The sequence below is a fragment of the Asterias rubens genome, chromosome 14, assembly GCF_902459465.1.
Source record: "Asterias rubens chromosome 14, eAstRub1.3, whole genome shotgun sequence".
In the NCBI taxonomy this organism is placed as follows: Eukaryota; Metazoa; Echinodermata; class Asteroidea; order Forcipulatida; family Asteriidae; genus Asterias; species Asterias rubens.
The window spans coordinates 7382116-7400461 of NC_047075.1; the positions used below are offsets into that span (position 1 = coordinate 7382116).

General features: G+C 37.2%; 1 protein-coding gene across 4 annotated transcripts; it reads left to right on the forward strand.

The window, feature by feature from the left end:
• The first annotated feature begins 1246 nt into the window (after positions 1–1246).
• Positions 1247–17117, forward strand: LOC117299250 (zinc transporter ZIP14-like). 4 transcript variants are annotated; one of them, XM_033782727.1, is made up of 10 exons: positions 1247–2083; positions 8353–8536; positions 9592–9761; positions 10589–10726; positions 11374–11535; positions 12389–12472; positions 13796–14021; positions 15123–15310; positions 15950–16101; positions 16248–17117. In XM_033782727.1, exons 1-9 carry the CDS (start codon positions 1793–1795, stop codon positions 16097–16099), a joined length of 1593 nt encoding a protein of 530 aa, XP_033638618.1. In that variant the 5' UTR covers positions 1247–1792; the 3' UTR covers positions 16100–16101; positions 16248–17117. The 4 variants fall into 4 exon arrangements, with proteins under 4 accessions (XP_033638618.1, XP_033638619.1, XP_033638620.1 ...); XM_033782728.1 differs by having other exon boundaries at positions 11377–11535; XM_033782730.1 differs by lacking the exon at positions 1247–2083 and adding an exon at positions 3706–3719.
• Positions 17118–18346: the final 1229 nt, after the last annotated feature.

The window sequence follows — 18346 nt, forward strand, 5'->3', positions numbered from 1 at the left end:
CCTTATTATTATTATTATTATTATTATTATTATTATTATTATTATTATTATTATTATTATTATTATTATTATTATTATTATTATTATTATTATTATTATTATTATTATTATTATTATTATTATTATTATTATTATTATTATTATTATTATTATTATTATTATTATTATTATTATTATTATTATTATTATTATTATTATTATTATGTGAGTTTGCGCGTGCGCACTTGGTTCTTCACTCAACCATAGTGTCGTATGTCGTATGGATATAATACAGAAAAAACAACTTTGTTGAGTAGGAATTGAAACTTTGCATGGTGGAAGTAAGATATAGAAAAGTTTGCGGTAACACCATGTAATAACAATCTCTAAATGAGTTGGGGTGGTTCTGAAAAGAACTCATTTAGAGATTGTTATTACATGGTGTTGGGTGGTTCTGTAAAGAACCGTTGGAGTTCCAACGGTTCTTTTTAAAGAACCGTTGGAGTTCCAACGGTTCTTTTCAGAACCACCCCAACTCATTTAGAGATTGTTATTACATGGTGTTACCGCAAACTTTTCTATAACTTTGTTGAGACCTGATAAAAATTGTGTACACTAGTTTGTGCCCACCAAATCGAAAAACACAATTGAATACCAATCGCCCTTGTGTGCAATACCCAAATTTTGAACCACCGCTAGTGACCGGAAAGTCACAAAAAATGTAAACATATGCCATGATGTTTCAGTGAAACACCACAAACGGTAAATGAAAACGTGTATTATTCACAATTCTTGTCTCCAATGATTCAACTTTACACGAAGGCAACGGTGCAGAGCGGCGGTACCGCACGTTCTGAAATGAGATCTAAGTCCTGCTCGTTAATCGGCCGTCCAGCTGGAGGTCTCCTATCTTTTTCCACTGGTCAGACAAGGGCATTGTCAGGGTATTCTTTTGTTACTCTGCGGTTTTGCGGGTCGTTCGAGCTCTGTCCATGTTTACCGCCTCTAAACTCAGGCTAGACTTGATGAAAAGTCGTAAGGGGCCACCGTACTATTGTCTGCCTTATGCAACAGTCACAGTGTGGTCGAGCAAGGTCGTAGGTATAGCGCGTGGCCACTCTGCTGACTCACACCATGGAGGAAATTCTAATTTATTCCTCCATGCTCACACACACGTCATACTGGGATCGAGGGATTGGTTAAATCATGGGGAAATTGCTTATAAAACTTTCTATCGCAAAACGTCACATGCACAGCCTGCCTGAGTTAAGTCTTGAAGTCAATACGGTAATTTGTTAAGCACTGTGCAGTTGCAGGCTGTGCATGTGACGTTTTGCGATAGAAAGTTTTATAAGCAATTTGCCCACAATCAAATCCCAGTGGTTGACTTTAGACCCGCCCACTTAAACAAGGCCTTTGCATCATACAGTTGAAACTATTATTACAACGTGTAGTTAGTGTTTTTAAAGTGCGGTACCTGTACTGTTTATAGGTTAACCTAGTACATGAAGTATATTAAACCAGTCTACTGTACGATTAGAAGTCAACCTCGTACTAATACGATCCCCCAGTTGTTCGAATCCTCTTTCCGCGTTTTGCCGGGGGTGACTAAAGAAGAGTGGTAACCATAGACGTGTCTGTGGTGGTAACGACGTGGTTAATTGCTGCACACACACATGCGATTTTAGATATAACAACAACCCCGAGTAGTTAAAGTTGTACTGTACCCAGTTAAAGTTCAACAAAATAACCGTAACCAACCGATATTTCATTAAACACTGCACCAAAGAAGGCAATAACCCTGGCTTGAAAGATGGCACGGGTTTCGTTTTCATTGCAGAAATGTGTACTGCGTTTGTGTCGTTTTATCGTTTTGACCGAGGTGATTTTCTCAATCGTGGCTGTTGATGATGCCACGTCGACGGGGTCACGCAACGCGATAGACGGCCAAAGGAAACGACGAAATGCCGCTGAGCGTGACGAGAACACCGTTGCACTTCTAAGTTCGGAGTTTTTCATCGAGGAAATTGTCAACACTTTTGGTTTAAATGGAAAAATTAATCAGGAGCAATTGCAGGTTTTGCTACAACGAGTCGGCGCTGAGGTTTGTTTGAATTTGTTTGTTTGATTTGATATTTTTTATACTTATATACTATATATATATTATACTATATACTAAATAATGTACTATATACTATATACTATATATATAATATAGTATACTGATTTTGTTTAAAAACCCATAATAATTAGATCAACAGATTAAACTTGATAAAACAATATTCATGAAATTGATGAAAAACACTTTTTTTCTGGTTTATTTATGGATGAGAATGAGAGTTTTTCTTTCTATATGTAAAATGTTGGATACATCATACTGTCAAAAAAGAGGAATCATTTAAACTAAAATACAAGTATGGACACCATGAATGTTATGCCTGATGGACATGAGTGCTCTGAGAGTCCACTATATTATTATTATTGTTATATTTGACTTTAAAATTACATAAAGCTTTTACCAGCACATTTTTTTTTAAATTATCAGGTATAACTACAGTGTAATTCACTTTCATATAGGCATATTATGATCAGGGTCAAACAATTGACTTTTTATTTCCCAAAAGGCCTTTTTTTTTAAAAGCCATTATACACTTTCGGTAAACAGTAATGTCCAAGTCCCACACTTCGTTTATCACAACTTAGGCCAAACAAAATAATGTGTGTTTCCGGTTACCCGACCGACGACCCTAGAAAAACACGCCGACCCTACGGAATTTTATACATTTACAGACGAAATAAAATAAAACAACCCCGATCCCACTCCCTGTTTGACAAAATACCGCACGATTTTAACGTTATTATATTTAATGTTTCCTTTTTTCTAAAATGTTTTCACATTTAAAATAAAGCATTAGAAAATACACATTTTCTTACGAGAAAAGACGTCGTTGATCCATGGTTGATCAAGTACTACAGACGACGTGTGTAGCGTGTGGGAGGTCGCAGCATGCATTTTACACGTGCGAGTTCGTAATGCTAGCAATCTGTTAATTGCGCTGCTCAATCTTGAGATTGCACAACAGATGTTGATTGAGCAATGTACGCCGACGAGCTGCGCTACGCCTTCGCATTTGCGCCGTCTGGAAACCCGTTAAAATTCCCACGTGACACGTCGAGTCTTGTCTCAATGCGTTTATTGCCGGTTGGCGTAGATTTTACCAGTAGAGGGCGTTTTATCTCACTGTATAGACCTTATTGCAGATAGCAATTTTGAACAACTGCGCATGTGCACGCAAAGGACTGTGGGAAAAATTTGGCACCTCGCTCAAAAAAGTAAACAACGTTCAACGTTCGTACACGATCGACCGGTTTGCAAAATGGATGTGGCAGGAGTGACCGAGAAAGAGCTGCTTGATAGAATAAATAGTTCTGCCATAGACGAACTAAGGTAATCTTTAGCTAAAGTGAATGTGCCAAGACACAGTAGTTAAAGACAAACTCCAAAGGCGACATTTTTTCGCGATAAAATTACTGTTTTTAGGTTTGCCCGTCTACGTCTGTAGGGCGTCTGACATTGACAAGGTCAATGGCGAGAAGTTGCAACACGGATCAGGGACCCTCTCCCGCAACCATCAGTCACCCTCGAGGGATCGGAAATAACAACCAAAACTTCCCACCAGTGACTCCGATTTGTGCTGATAAATACTTCGACAAAAGCATGGACGACCTCCATGACAAAAGTAAGAAATTTGTTTCTGTTACAAAACAGAGAAACATTGCCAAGGTCATGATGATCGAGGACTGTCATGACTGTTTTACAAAAAATACAATCATTTCTTATTCCTGGTATAGACTAGAGTCTAGATATAGCTCTATGGATAAAGCCCATCAATGGTTACATTGTCTTGATTCGATTGTATCTGTAATTGGTTATGATAGACTAATAAAAAGCCATATTGAGAGGACTATGTATACAGTAACTCGCTTTTATATTCTTTATAAATAATAGGCTATATTTGTACATCTGTTAAACCTGATGCTAAATTTATATACTGATAGGTCTCATTTTGTAGTTTAAGTGGGGGAAAAGTCATTTCAAACCTTGCCATCAAAGAAGAAGTATTGTGAGCACTTAAATGTGATTCTCTGCAAACTCTGCATCTTCAAAATTTGGATTTAAATTAACAAGTAAGTAAACTGGCACTGTGGTCAGGTGGTTCAGGGCCCACTAATAATGGGTTCAGTACTGCCAGAGGCAATTTGTAATGTATTAAGCTGTCTCATGACTTCACAAAGCCAACATTAAAACGATTGATTTTTATTAAGCTGCAGCCAACTTTGGCAAACACGTCATGCATGTCAGAGTCCTTGTTCACAAAAAGACTCTAGAAGAAGGGTCAGACTATCTGCTACACCCACAGGTTGGAATAGAATCTAAAGATGACTGCGCCATGATAAAACTGCAGCTATGTATATATAAAACCTGTGACAAATTCTAGTTTGTGAATGCTATATCATGCATGTTGTGAATTTAACTCCCGGGTTGGTGTGAAAACAATTGTTCACAATCTAACCAGCATCTGTAATTATTTGACCCATTTTATGGTGAGAGTTTAAAGGTTTCATTAATAACTGTGGGTACACATAATTTAACTCTTGCTGAAAATAAATCCAAACTTGTCACACTTTTTGTTCCATATATTTGTTTACAAACAATTTTTTATTTACAAGTTCCATCCTTTAATTTTTTTCCTCAAATATTTAAATTGGTAATATTAACTTTATAACACACTTGGTATTTTCATGGCCCCTTAAAAACACTTACATTGCAGTTTACTTCACTCAATTATTATCTACCCTTGTTTGCCTCAGGTATTGTTCATGTTGACTGTACTGAGGCGGTTAACTACAACCCTCTAGATCTTTGCAATTGCAACCCTTGGTATTATTTAAATCTTTGCATTATGAAGTATTATTGTATGATTTAAGTAACCAGAATAAATGAAGCTTTAAACTCTTCAAGACAGTGGAAATGGACGTTTGGACAGTGTTATTGTTTGTATTGTAAACTTCTACTTTCTCTGAGAATTGTAGCCTACAACCGCAGGACGCCACGCACAGGCATATTTAGAAGCACTTGCGATACCTTAGGTGTTTTCAAAGCCCAACAGCCGACAGAACGCTTGCGTCACAGTTCACTCTGCAATTAACATTTATGTCTTCATCGCCAATTTACGTGTCATCAGTCAAAAATGGCCTCAAGAGCATGAAGACACACACACACAGTCACACACAGCCTTTAGTCAATTCAGAAGATGGTCAGTGAGCTCTCCTGCAGCAAAAGAAGTAGGATGTGGTTGGTCGAGTCCACAAAACAACAGTACAGATCACATCTTTGGAGTGAACACAGAACTGGGAAAATAACTGCTTCCAATATGAGTGCTGTCACGAAGCATGTTGATGCACAAGTAATTATCTGAAAGATAAAGCAGACAAAAACTAAGGGAATAAATGAGTGGTTACAAGTTCTTAAAAAGGCGTTTAAAACAGGCAGGGTCGTGGTCGTTCAGGCCTTGTTTCCTCTTTTACGTATCTTATTTGATGACCTGACATGTGTTGCATTTTAATGACTGAGACAGTTTTCGGATGCATTGTGTGGTGTGTGCGTAGTTAGTCTTGGTGCAAGATGTTTCTTGTTTTGCTTTCACACCCAGCGCGGCCAACTCACCAACATCGCCCGTAACGGTGAAACATCTAGCACCAAGACCAGCGCATATTATGCATCTAAACATATCCGAAAACAACCGGTTATAAACAGCTCCAGCTGGTCTTTATCACTCGTTAACTTTAAACACTCCCACCCCACGTGAAGCGCTCTCCACCACAACAGGAATGCAGTAGTGAAACTGATTGAGGTATTTATGAATGATCTTTTGCCTTGGAAATCATTACCAAATACTCTGCCCTGAAAGTCAGTCATGACCAATATGACTATGAGCTAATTAATGAGCAGTATCATTATCAGAATATTGATATTATATTCTGAATATAATATCAATATCTGTCATCTCTAAAAAATGTTGAGGAATATATAATTGAATAGGCCTATGTTTCTTTCTTAGTTTCTACCACCAATCACACATACAATAAACATCTAGCCTATACAATACTCAATTTGTAGCCTACAGCTTGTTGGGCTTGACATGCTTGATGATTTAATCATGACCCGGTCATGATTAAATCACCAACAAGCTTTATTGATATTTTATTAAACTATTTTGTGTTCATTCAAAGTAAAAAAAAACATGCATGGACCTAGGCCTACCTACGTATGTACGTACTTCTTCCGTTGAGTCGCAAAGCACACTGGTCCGATGGCATTATTGTCGTAGTTTTTTATATTAATAATACACATCTGACATGGCTAAATAAAGCATGGAGGTACACCCATTCGTGGCTGAAACTGTCTTCCGCCACAGAAGCATGACCGTCCACCACAAACAATGTCAATGTTTACAAACTTATTGTTTACACAAAAACTTTGTAGAACACGTTACGTGACGACCGTATAATATAACTGGAGGTGCAAAATATTTCCCACGATCCTTTGCGGGACGTCGGATTTTTGCTATCTGCAATAAGGTCTATTGCAATGTTCCAAAACGACTTCTAGCGTTCAATGTTTCTTGTATTTTGTTGCCGCACGCAAAGTAACAACGACTACAGGCGTAGAATCTGCTTTTGTGTTACGTGAAATTTACAGACCTCGGAACGGTTGCTTTTTGGGGCTTATTTTATGTGTCATTTTAAGAGATTTTCGAGTCGAACTTGGACATCGTTGAATTTACATGCAAGGGCAAAAATATCTTTAACATTTGTTCCTACCCTAAGTTTTGAAGCAATAAAATAATTCAACAAAATAAAATGTGTTTTCGTCCCTACCGACCCTAATTTTTTGACCGGTGTAATAGGAAACACATATATTATTTTGTTTGGCCTTACATATAAAATAATAAACCTCTGAAAATTTAGGCTCAATCGGTCATCGGAGTCGGGAGAACATAACGTGAAAACCCACTCTTGTTTCCGCACGTTCCGCCGTGTCATGACATGTGTTAAAATAAATCCATAATTCTCGCGTACGAGAATTAATATTGTTTTTATGTTTTCTCAAAAAGTAAAGCATTTCATGGACTAATGTAATATTTCAGGAGAATTCTTTCACCATTACCTTCTGTAAACCCTGTAAATTATTCGTTAATCTTTGAACTCTTTTTTGTTCTGTACTGAAAGTGTATAATGGCTTGAAGGTCTGACTTGCAAAAAGAATCATTTATTTCTAAATGCCTGAAATATTGATTAAAACTATTGTCACTGAACATTTTTAGCTTTTGAACATATTTTACACTAAATCACACCTACATGAAGAAATGTTTTGTGACCAATGTTTTTCACATTAATTTAAGGTCAAATACTCATAATAACAAACTGAACCAGATTGAGGTTTCCTTTTTGTTTTACTGATTATACAGTATCTGCTCTTGCGGCTATCGTTGTGCGCTTAAAAGTGTCGTCAGCCACTGACTGCATTGTTGGTATCCAGGGTTGCCCACAGTAACAGACTGCAAAGAGTAGGCCTCCTATAAAACACCATTTTACTTTCTTAATTCATGGACAAACTAAACTGAACTGTGTCAAGACTTACTCCTCTTATTAAATTTTAATAAAAAATGGCACAATATATCATAAATTTGCAAAGTAATTTGTAGCCACTAGTTCGTTAACGAGTCATCACAGTATGAAGATTTATTGAGGATTGAAACGTTAGAGTTCTTAGTAGAATGTACTTGGTGATCTGGCTCCACATGTTTAAGGTCCTGTCTAGCAAGGCTAAACTTGGGATTTACGCCTTGCTACATGTAGCCCAACAACCCACAAACCAGCTGTGTGGAATATTGCCTCTGTTTTTGTCTGGCACCATAATACATGCTCCAGAAAATCTTACATTAACTTTTTCATAGTTTTGTTTAGTAATAATCAAAATGCATTGTCAGATGACAAAAACTCATATTATGAACAATTTTTTTGAAAATGACCTTTTATGTATGTACACTATTCATCTGAATATTTCACAAGTGACTTTTATTGACTTAAATTTGCCAATTATATAAAGCCCGGTTCACTCTTTCTGCAAATGCTTTGTGCAAAATGAATCTCCTTGCGTCACAATTGGAAAGAGAGTGCGTACCGATTATTGCCTCTCCAAAATACGCTTTGCATTTGCAGATGAACCGGGCTTCTAAAAGCATTACATTGACAAAAAGCAGTGTGTTTTATGTAACTTTATTAATTTGGTCTTTTGTCATCCTACAGTGCTATACGTCATCAGAACTGTTGAGCATTCATTCCTCCAGTGAGGAGCAATTACTGAATGATACAGTAGACGTTATAAAGGCCATATGTCCAGCTATAATGTACCAGGCTTCAACTGATGAGTGTGTAGCTTTAGATGATACAGGGCCTGCTAAAGATAGAGGACCTCCAACTACTGCACAAGGTACGTCAAACTCACTGATGGAGTACACTTCTCTAAGAGATGGTACAATGTACATGTACATGTACATCATCCTGTGCTGGCCGAGCTGATATCATTGGATTCAAGCTACACGTACATGTATCTCTCTCTGATCACCAGAGTGTGGATTCAAGTCCTGGTCTTAAGGCCACTGGATGCATTTGGTAATTGTTAAACATCGGTATTCTCACCTGGTGTATCCAAACATAAAGTAACAAACCGGTGTAAATTTGGCTCAATTGGTCATCTACATGTAATTTGCAAGAATTAAAAAACTACGTTCCTACTTCAGAGGGAGCCATTTCTCACAATGTTTTAAACTATCAACATGATCAACAGCTCTCCGAAGTGATCGTTAACAAGTAAGTTTTTATTCTTTTGATAGGGTTCAAAGGCTCTGTGTGTTGTGTTGATGCATGTTAAAGAACCCAGTTCACTTAAAACCAAAGCTAGTAGAGATTCTTTCTTTGTTTGGATCACTTTGCTTTAAATCTGTTAAATTCTTTTTCTACATAGCTTACTCCATAAACTTGTATTGTTTTTCTACAGTACAATGCAGTATGGGGTGACACAGTCATCCAATCATCAAATGACATTATGTTATTGTATACCCACAGTATGGGGTAACAGAGTCCTCCAATCACCAAAGCTAGCTTCTTTTGACAATACTTAATTGTTTTCCCACAGTATGGGGTAACTGAGTCCTCCAATCACCAAGGCTAGCTTCTTTTGACAATACTTAATTGTTTTCCCACAGTATGGGGTAACTGAGTCCTCCAATCACCAAAGCTATCTTCTTTTGACATTACTTTATTGTTTTCCCACAGTATTGGGTAACTGAGTCCTCCAATCACCAAAGCTAGCTTCTTTTGACAATACTTAATTGTTTTCCCACAGTATGGGGTAACTGAGTCCTCCAATCACCAAAGCTATCTTCTTTTGACATTACTTTATTGTTTTCCCACAGTATGGGGTAACTGAGTCCTCCAATCACCAAAGCTATCTTCTTTTGACAATACTTAATTGTTTTCCCACAGTATGGGGTTTTGGAGTCCTCTTTGTAACAATCATAAACGCCAGTGCACTGATGGGAGCTTGCATCATTCCCTGCATGAATAAGAAGATGTATAAGATGGTACTGAACTACCTCATTGGATTGGCTGTTGGAACATTGAGTGGTAATGCACTGCTTAGTCTAATACCAGAGGTAAGTACCCATAGATAGATAAAAATACAAAAGAAAACATCACAATCAGAAGATTGACTTGTATTGGTGGGCAAGGCACTTATGGCTAGAGCACTAACTCCCGTTTTTTTGCAATCTCCTATCCCTGAACATCTGACTTCACACTTCAAGGTTCATGTATTACGCCACAGATCTGTCTTGAGCTTCTGTCAATCCCCGTCCATAAGTATCAGGCACCTTTGACCAGGCATTTATTTCACATAGAGATTCCAAATCAAATCCTACGTGCATGTATTCAGTAAAATAGTTGCTTGCTGCTGCACGCAGCAACCAAAAGTGCAGCTGCCAAACTTTAAACCTCGGACCAATCAAAACACAGATGTAGAAAGCTTACGTCACTGCACGTTTATCCAATGAAATCATTGTATCCAGCGAAATCACTGGCTTTGTAAAACCAATACCTAGATGTATCATTATCCTTGCGGATAAAGACGGGGGACCAGTCTAACATACTCCTGGGTGCAGACATTCTTGTTACATATGACTGAGGAACTTTGTCATAGTAAATGTCCAGTGCCAAGTTGCAATTAGCTGGGTATGATACAGTTGGTACAGTTCTTTCCCCTGTTCCAAGTCTGACATGAACCAGTCACTTCTGATCCACTTGTTTCATTGTGTTACTAATTTATGTGAGGTATGGGTTTCATTTCTACTGTGTTTTGCTGCATTGAGCAGAGGTTGGGGTTGAGTTTAAAGGGCCTTACAAATCAACGTCACATGTAGCAAAAAGGGCATTTAAAACAGCAGTCCATAAGAATGCAACAAGATATTTATGTTTATATTTATAGACACATGGAATGCTAGTCAGTACACATGGACTGAACTTTGTCTGGAGGAATACCACAATCCTTGGTGGTATTTATCTCTTTTTCTTCGTTGAGCGAGTTCTTAAAATGATCTCACTGAGAAAGGAGTCTAAACACAAGGTAAGTACAAAACGATACAAAAACTTCTGATATTTAACGGAGGCAACAGAACTGCATAACCAAAAATGTAGCTAAGTACAAAAGAAATGTGCTTACCAGAAAAAGATTTTAACGGCTAAATGTGTACTAGCACTGTGGTTTCCTGCAAATTTTTGCTGAGCAGAAATTGATTGTTTGAAACACAATTTCCCGCTTAAGTGGCTCTTTGGAATTGGACCCAGGGCCAAAACCTCCATAACCTGTGTGTAAATCCATGCTTGGTAAAACCAAAGTAATTAAATTAAATTCAATATAAAAGTTATTTCCATCTTGAACAGTACAAAATGTACACAAATCACAATATTGTGAAGGCACAATCCTAAAAAGCCAAGGCTTGTAGTGGAGTGCCTCTGAAGAAAAAACAGAACAAATAAACTTGTTTTATTTATGAACAAATTTACTTTTACAAAGCTAATTAATTTTTACAAATAAAGACATCATGGGGAAGATGATCTGACACAAAAGAAGCTGAGAAAAGTGAGGACTTTTAAAATACTGCAGTGGAGGAAGCAACTATGGAGAATAAACCATTGTGTTAAACTATGATATCGGGGGTTGGAATTGGTCATGAATTTCATTGATTCTGATTTTTGTTTCCTACACTATAGCAGAAGCATTTGCAAGCTGACGACACAATGCATGTGACTGCTATGCATGATTTAGAACCTCGTCATGATATGTATAAGATCACATCTGGAGACAGTGCGCTGGGTATTAATAATGGCATCATCAACTCGGATAACGGCTTAGAGGCTACTGCTACAAATCAGGTAATGCTTCATTTTTTGAAAGGGCCATGGGCACCAAGGCATTTTCTCATTAGTAAAGGGCACCTTACAAGAAAATTGTAAATTTCTAGAGGAGCATTGCAAGGGCACCAAGGCAATAGAGGCAATCGCATATGTTGCCTTTGTGAAATATCAGGCCTGCAGTCATGATTGGATAAGACTTCAGCCCAGTTCAAACTTCCTGCGAAAGCAAACATGCGATTCAAATTTTGATGTAACAGTCCTGTTTTCGGCGCAAATGTTTCGCAGGAGTTGAGCAAATTTCAACTGCTGCGAAGTATTCGTTGCAAATTTGTGACGTCAAAATTGGTATCGCAGGAATGATGAAGCGGGCTTTAGTGTCACAGACCATCAGCATGTTTGCAAAGTAACTACATGTACATGTATGCTCCTAAATGGGTTAAGGTGCTGCCATAGACATCAAACAATGTCTGCGCCCAGGGTGGCTTCAAAACGCAGAGCAAGTTAGCACTCTAGTCAATACATGTATATGTAGCTCTGTGGGTGCTGCATACTCCTAAGGCATGTAAGGAGTATAGATAGTTTCAGGAATGCATTGCGGGGTCCAATGAACAAGGGAAGTAATAGCATGAATAGTGTAAGCTGCTTTTAGAGGGCTACTCTACTGTTTTAAAGGTTGAGTCTTACTTTGGTAGTGCCCCTTTTCCCCCTACAAATAATTGTGTTTACTTAGTTCTACTGAAATCTGAAAGCCTTGAAAACCATTGTTATTTATAACATTACTATCATGTCAGAATGTGTAGGAGTTGGTTTCCTCAAGATAACAGTTTTTCCTATTATCAATTGACTTGAATGATATTTTTATCCGTAAAAGGAGGTTTTTTTACAGTTAAATGGTGATAAACCAGGGTACCAACGTATGATAAAAACACAGAATGCTGACCAACAAAACACACAGGTAAAAGTGTGTATTTATCATTTAAGTGTTTTTCACTCAGCTCTTCTCTGTAGTGGTATAAAATCAGTTTTACTTTCAGTCTTTGTCTTGAAATTTTAACATTCTGAATTCAGATTCTTAATTCTCTGTATTTTTGTTTTCATTTTCAAACCCAAACCTCCTGTTGTAATTGACTGAATTGTCCTCATTCTAACAATGTCCACAATATTCATAGTCTATGTGTTCATATTAAGTCTTGTGCCTTTTTTCCTTCCTCAGTTCCCCACTCGAACAAAGTCTAAAACCATTTCATGGTGCTTCAGGGGAATACATGTTGGTCACATTATTTCAATATGAGCTCTCCATACCTTGCAGGGTTTGATACGCCCCTGTGGTGTAGTATTAAAACCCAAAGTGTTGTGACTCTGAATCCTCTGATTATGGTTATACACCAGATACCTTGTAAAGCATATTGGGATATACATGTACATTGTAAGTGCAGTCCTCAGTTCAACAGATTCAAAAAAAATATTATGTTGGATTTGAGAGGTTAACATGGTGATACAATGTACTTGAGTGGTACAACAATTCTCAAGATCTTTCTTTGTGGACTACATGTACATACATTTACAGTTGTTTGTAATAATTGTTTATTTCGCTCTGAGCATGACTAACCATAATCTTTACAAATAGAGTTGTTCACTTCCTTACTAACATAATATATGTGTATGATGTAGCTTTTTTTGTTAAAGGGTGGCTGCAATGTTTTTTTTTATAAATTTGAACGATTAAACATGACTTTTTAAACCTGAAATATTTGTTATTATTTTTTATTTAATGCGCTAGTATTTTAAAAGTGGTTTTCAAGAGATGAGGGGGACCCACCCCGCCCCTAAAAGGGAGCCTTCATGTGACGTCATGTCGGGAACCCGAGCCGTCAGGCCCCCTAGCTGTGTGCACATAGAGACGTGTGCACTGTGTGGCCTGGTACCTAGGCGCGTGTAGTTAGGGACCAGACTCTTTTTGCCGACGATATGTTTGAATTCCCGACTGAATTCATCGATGGTAGGGGGCGGTAACAATCCACAAAGGGGGGGGGGCATGACTTATTCGCTAATTACGCAAGTGAGATATGTCGGGGAAAAACAAAACACATTTTATTGATGTTCAATACATATATCAGAAATAAATGACAGCAAAATTAACTGTTTTATTTTAATTCACTGCAGCATCCCTTTAAAGTAAAAACCTCATGGAATTGTGAACAAACCCATTTGGGTAAAGTATGAACCCTTCATAAGTTTTGATTAAATATCTACCTTTTCTTTCCACCGAAATGTACAGAATGGAACATCTAAGCCCCAACATGAAGACGTACATTCTCATCTACCGATGACAACAAAGTCAGGAAAGATTCGCATAGCATCAGTGGCTTACATGATTATATTCGGTGATGGTCTTCATAACTTTGTGGATGGATTAGCGATCGGAGTGTCATTTTCTACGTCAGTCTTCCAGGGAATCTCGACTTCCATTGCTGTCATTTGTGAAGAATTCCCTCATGAATTAGGTTTGTTGGCAAAACAGCCCTTGTGAATAATCTTACAAATGAATACTTATAGGAATGTATTGATAATTGGAACCCAGTGCTTGTTTCAACCGTAAATAACTGTAGATATATACCATAACATGAACCTTTGGGAACTTCATTACAAAAGGTAGGAGCATTTTTTAAATATTGCTGAAAATCGGCAGGGGTTATGTCTAAATGTCTTTATCTTCCAGTATGCGCTAATCCACCAATCAGAAGCTTGAACTACTGGGGGATAAAAACATATATCTTCCAGTACGCGCTAATCCACCAATCAGAAGCTTCAACTACTAGGGGGATAAAAACATTTATCTTCCGGTTTGCACTAATCCACCAATCAGAAGCTCGATTTAGTAGGGGGATAAAAACATTTATCTTCCAGTATGCGCTAATCCACCAATCAGAAGCTCGATTTAGTATGGGGATAAAAACATTTATCTTCCAGTACGCGCTAATCCACCAATCAGAAACTTGAACTACTAGGGGGATAAAAACATATATTATGCTACGACCTATGTTTTATATCCCACTTCCTCTGTTTTTATTACACAGTGCGTATTGTGAAATGTCATTTTGTCACGCTCCGTATACCCGTATACGGGCTGTGAAAAAATTACATTCTAAACTTTGTGCGTGTGAATGCCGTTCGTCCTGAAAAAATGTTCTGATATTTTAAACTTTGCGCCACTTGCGCTTGTGTGATAACTTATAGTAATCCAATTGCAAGTTATTATTTTCTTATTAGACATAACTAAGCATGTTTAGGAGCGCGTAATGCAAATAGCATTCAAACTGTCTCTAGCTAGCGGGCATTGTAGGTTGTCTAGTTGGTAAGCCACTACTCTAAAATTGTGAAGGTCGCAGGTCAGAATCCCTAACGATTATTAAGCCTTTGATTTCCTTTTTACAGAACTCGGAAATGTACCGAGTATACAGTGCTTACACTTATCGATGTAAGGGTAAAACTAAAATGAATGTTCTGTATCCCTGATGCAAATGTAACATACATTGATAATACTGTTGCGAGTACATGGAGCCTAATGATCATTATATCTAACTTGATACTTATTATTTCTACAGGGGACTTTGCAATTCTAATCAAGTCTGGCATGACAGTGAAGCAAGCTTTGACATTCAACTTCCTATCAGCGCTTACGTGTTATGCGGGGCTGGTTGTTGGCATTCTAGTTGGACAGCTGACGTCTGCTGAGCCGTATATATTCGCTCTGGCCGCTGGAATGTTTCTATATATCTCTTTGGTTGATATGGTACGTTATATCCACCCTCCCCTCCAAGAATTACTATAATAATAATAATAATGAATATATTTATATAGCGCTTTATACTAAAAATAAGTTTCTTAGCGCTTCACAAAGTAAATAGAAACGATTAAGTAAGCAATCCAACTATCAATGCAAACAACTTCGAGAACACAATTAAAACAGGACTTGCTCCTTACAGACTTGAAGAGTGAACACTGGGGATGGGCTGGGGTGGGGCTGCTTTAGAACTTGGGGGTGGGGTTAATTCTGGAGAGTACACATTGACTGTCTGTGCAGGTTGGTAATACAGCCCAAACCCACCAGTTGTGAAAACTGCTCATTTGCTTAAAATCTGGCAACACTCCTTGGGTTTGATAATGTTGTTATTATTATGTGCCAGAAATGTTAAATATGGCGAATATTGTGCTGTATAAGTTTTATAGAACTGATTTTATACTGATTTTATACTAAGAGAGGTTTTTGGTTAGCACCATATGAAAATCTATTTTGAGTAGTGTTGGTTCTCAAAATAACAACGGGTGCACAACATTTCGTTCAATATGCTCTGATCGTCTTCAGGAGAATGCTTACTTTGAAATTCAAACTTGTGTAACTCTGTTGTGTTTGATTCTGTTTTGACTGTAGTTACCAGAGCTCAACGCCACCACGGATCAAAAAGAGTTCAACTTACGGAGTTCCTTGAAAACATTTGCAATCCAGAATGCTGGTCTGCTGAGTGGGTATGGCATTATGATTCTACTTACTGTTTATGGAGAACATATACAGATCTTATAATGGTAAGTAGGAGTTGAAACTTTATTAGTATTTTTTTTTGGAGGGGGGTTGGATTGGTTCTAGTATTGAATGGTCATAATAAGGGTGCCCCCAAATTGACACTTTTTATTCAGTGCTTACCTATTCTTGTTTTTGTTTTGTTTTGTAGAGTGTACAAACGGAACCAGAGGATGGTGAGGCAAAACTGCTGCAAGACAACAAGTCTTTGAAAGGAAGGAGCAATAATGGAAAGTGTATTTTAATCCAGATCATTATAATGGGTCACAAAAGCTTTAATCGTGCAAATCTTAGTCAATTGAGTGGAAGAAGTTCTTGTTACCTTATATTATGACGTGTTTGTTGCCCAAATTCTGCCCTTGGGTGATGGAGAAAAGTAACAGGTTTATAACTTTATATTGAGGTTGATGTGGTTTTGAATCTATTGTTGATGTGTCACCTTTATCTATTGTAGATGTTTCTCCTTAATTAATTCTGCACAATAAATATTTACCTCATGAATTACAAAATGTTGTGTACATGTAGGTAAAATAAATAGTATGTCTCATTGATAATGCAGCATCAAACTAGTTAACTATTCCTGGAAATGTTGAAGACTAGTTTTATAAATTTTTGTTATTTAGTTATGAGACCCATTAATACAAAACCCTACAGGGGTTTTCTTGAGCACTCAGTCCCTTTCTTGTGTGAGGTCCCAAACACATGTAACGCGCCAGCAGTCACATTAGACAAGTGCGCCCCCCATTGTCAAAATGTATAGTTAAAATTGCAGCAGCGATCAACAGGTTTAGGGCCCGGAATACAATTAGTTTCTCTGGTGATGGCACAGGATTGGGACTGTCAACCGTGCATTTGAATACCACCGCAAATCTCTTCACATAATGATTTCAAATTAAGTGGATTCTTTGTTGCTTTACATCCTAACTGAGGAACGAAGCAATGATGGTTTAAAGGAACACGTTGCCTTGGATCGGACGGTTGGGTCTTTGAAAAAGCGTTTTTGTAACCATTTGTTATAAAATGCATGGTTAGAAAGATGTTAGAAAGTAGAATACAATGAGGTTTCTCGCAATTGCACAGTTTTCCTTTTACATCGACTAAAACTGCTCATTTCACGTAACACCTTATTGTGACCTGTATTTTAAGTACATCGATCAATTAGAGTGCATAACACTGATATCAAGGCTGTTACATGTAATTCAGTTGTGTCCACTGTATAATAATGTTGCCACATTATCATGTTATTCACTGTTTCTAAGAAGTGTATTATGTTAACATGGGACCTCACATTAAGCCTAGTTCATCAAAATAAAAATCCAATCAGATGTCCCCCAATCAGAATGAATGGTTCAGTTTGTTTAATTGTGGTCAACACTTACTGCAAACAATATTTACTGCAAACAAAGAGATTTGACTTGAAACTCTCCTTGTGTTTACATGAAGTATTAATTAACAGCTACAACCAGTAAATGTTACTCCAAAATAGTTATTAATGGTACATGTATAATGGAAGAATTTGGAACAATTTTAGGTTCTATGGTGAAGTCGTCAATTGTCATGTGTCACTTTAAAGGTGCACATTTCATTATTTATATTAACAGGTAAAAATGCACAATCAAGGTAAATCTTTGCATGTATGCAAGCCAGGGTGTGTAACATCAGATATTTAGGTTATGTTTTCATCAAATGTCTCATGACGCCACCTTAAAGGTGGAGCTTTAAAAGGAGTGGCTCTCTGTGTTTCATTTGCAAATAAACACTCAGCTTCCAGTTCATTAAAATGTTGTTTTTATATGGTCACAAGCACCATTCTATATTTGAAGTATTTATTTTATTGAACCTTTTAAATGGTTATGTTTTTACAATTTAATCTTAGAATTTGGGTTTTTGAGGTGATGTTATTTGTGTATGTGTAGTGTTTTACCTGCGTGTTTTTAATCCTGTTACTGTATATACTCACACTTCCCTGAAATAGTTTCATATTCAATTATGATTGAAAACATCAGTTGGGTGATAGTTGTTAACAATGCAAACGATATTTTGTTATACTTAGGGTGTATTACTTGTGTATGTTTGATTTGTAACGTAGGCGCCTTTTTATTATAATTTTTTTCAATGTAGCGCTAGTTTGTAGTCATAAATTGTGATGAAACACAATGTATGTAGTCTCAGGATAACAAACCACCATTTTATACAACCACCATTTTAATTAACCACCATTTTAATTGATCACCATTTCATACCAATATG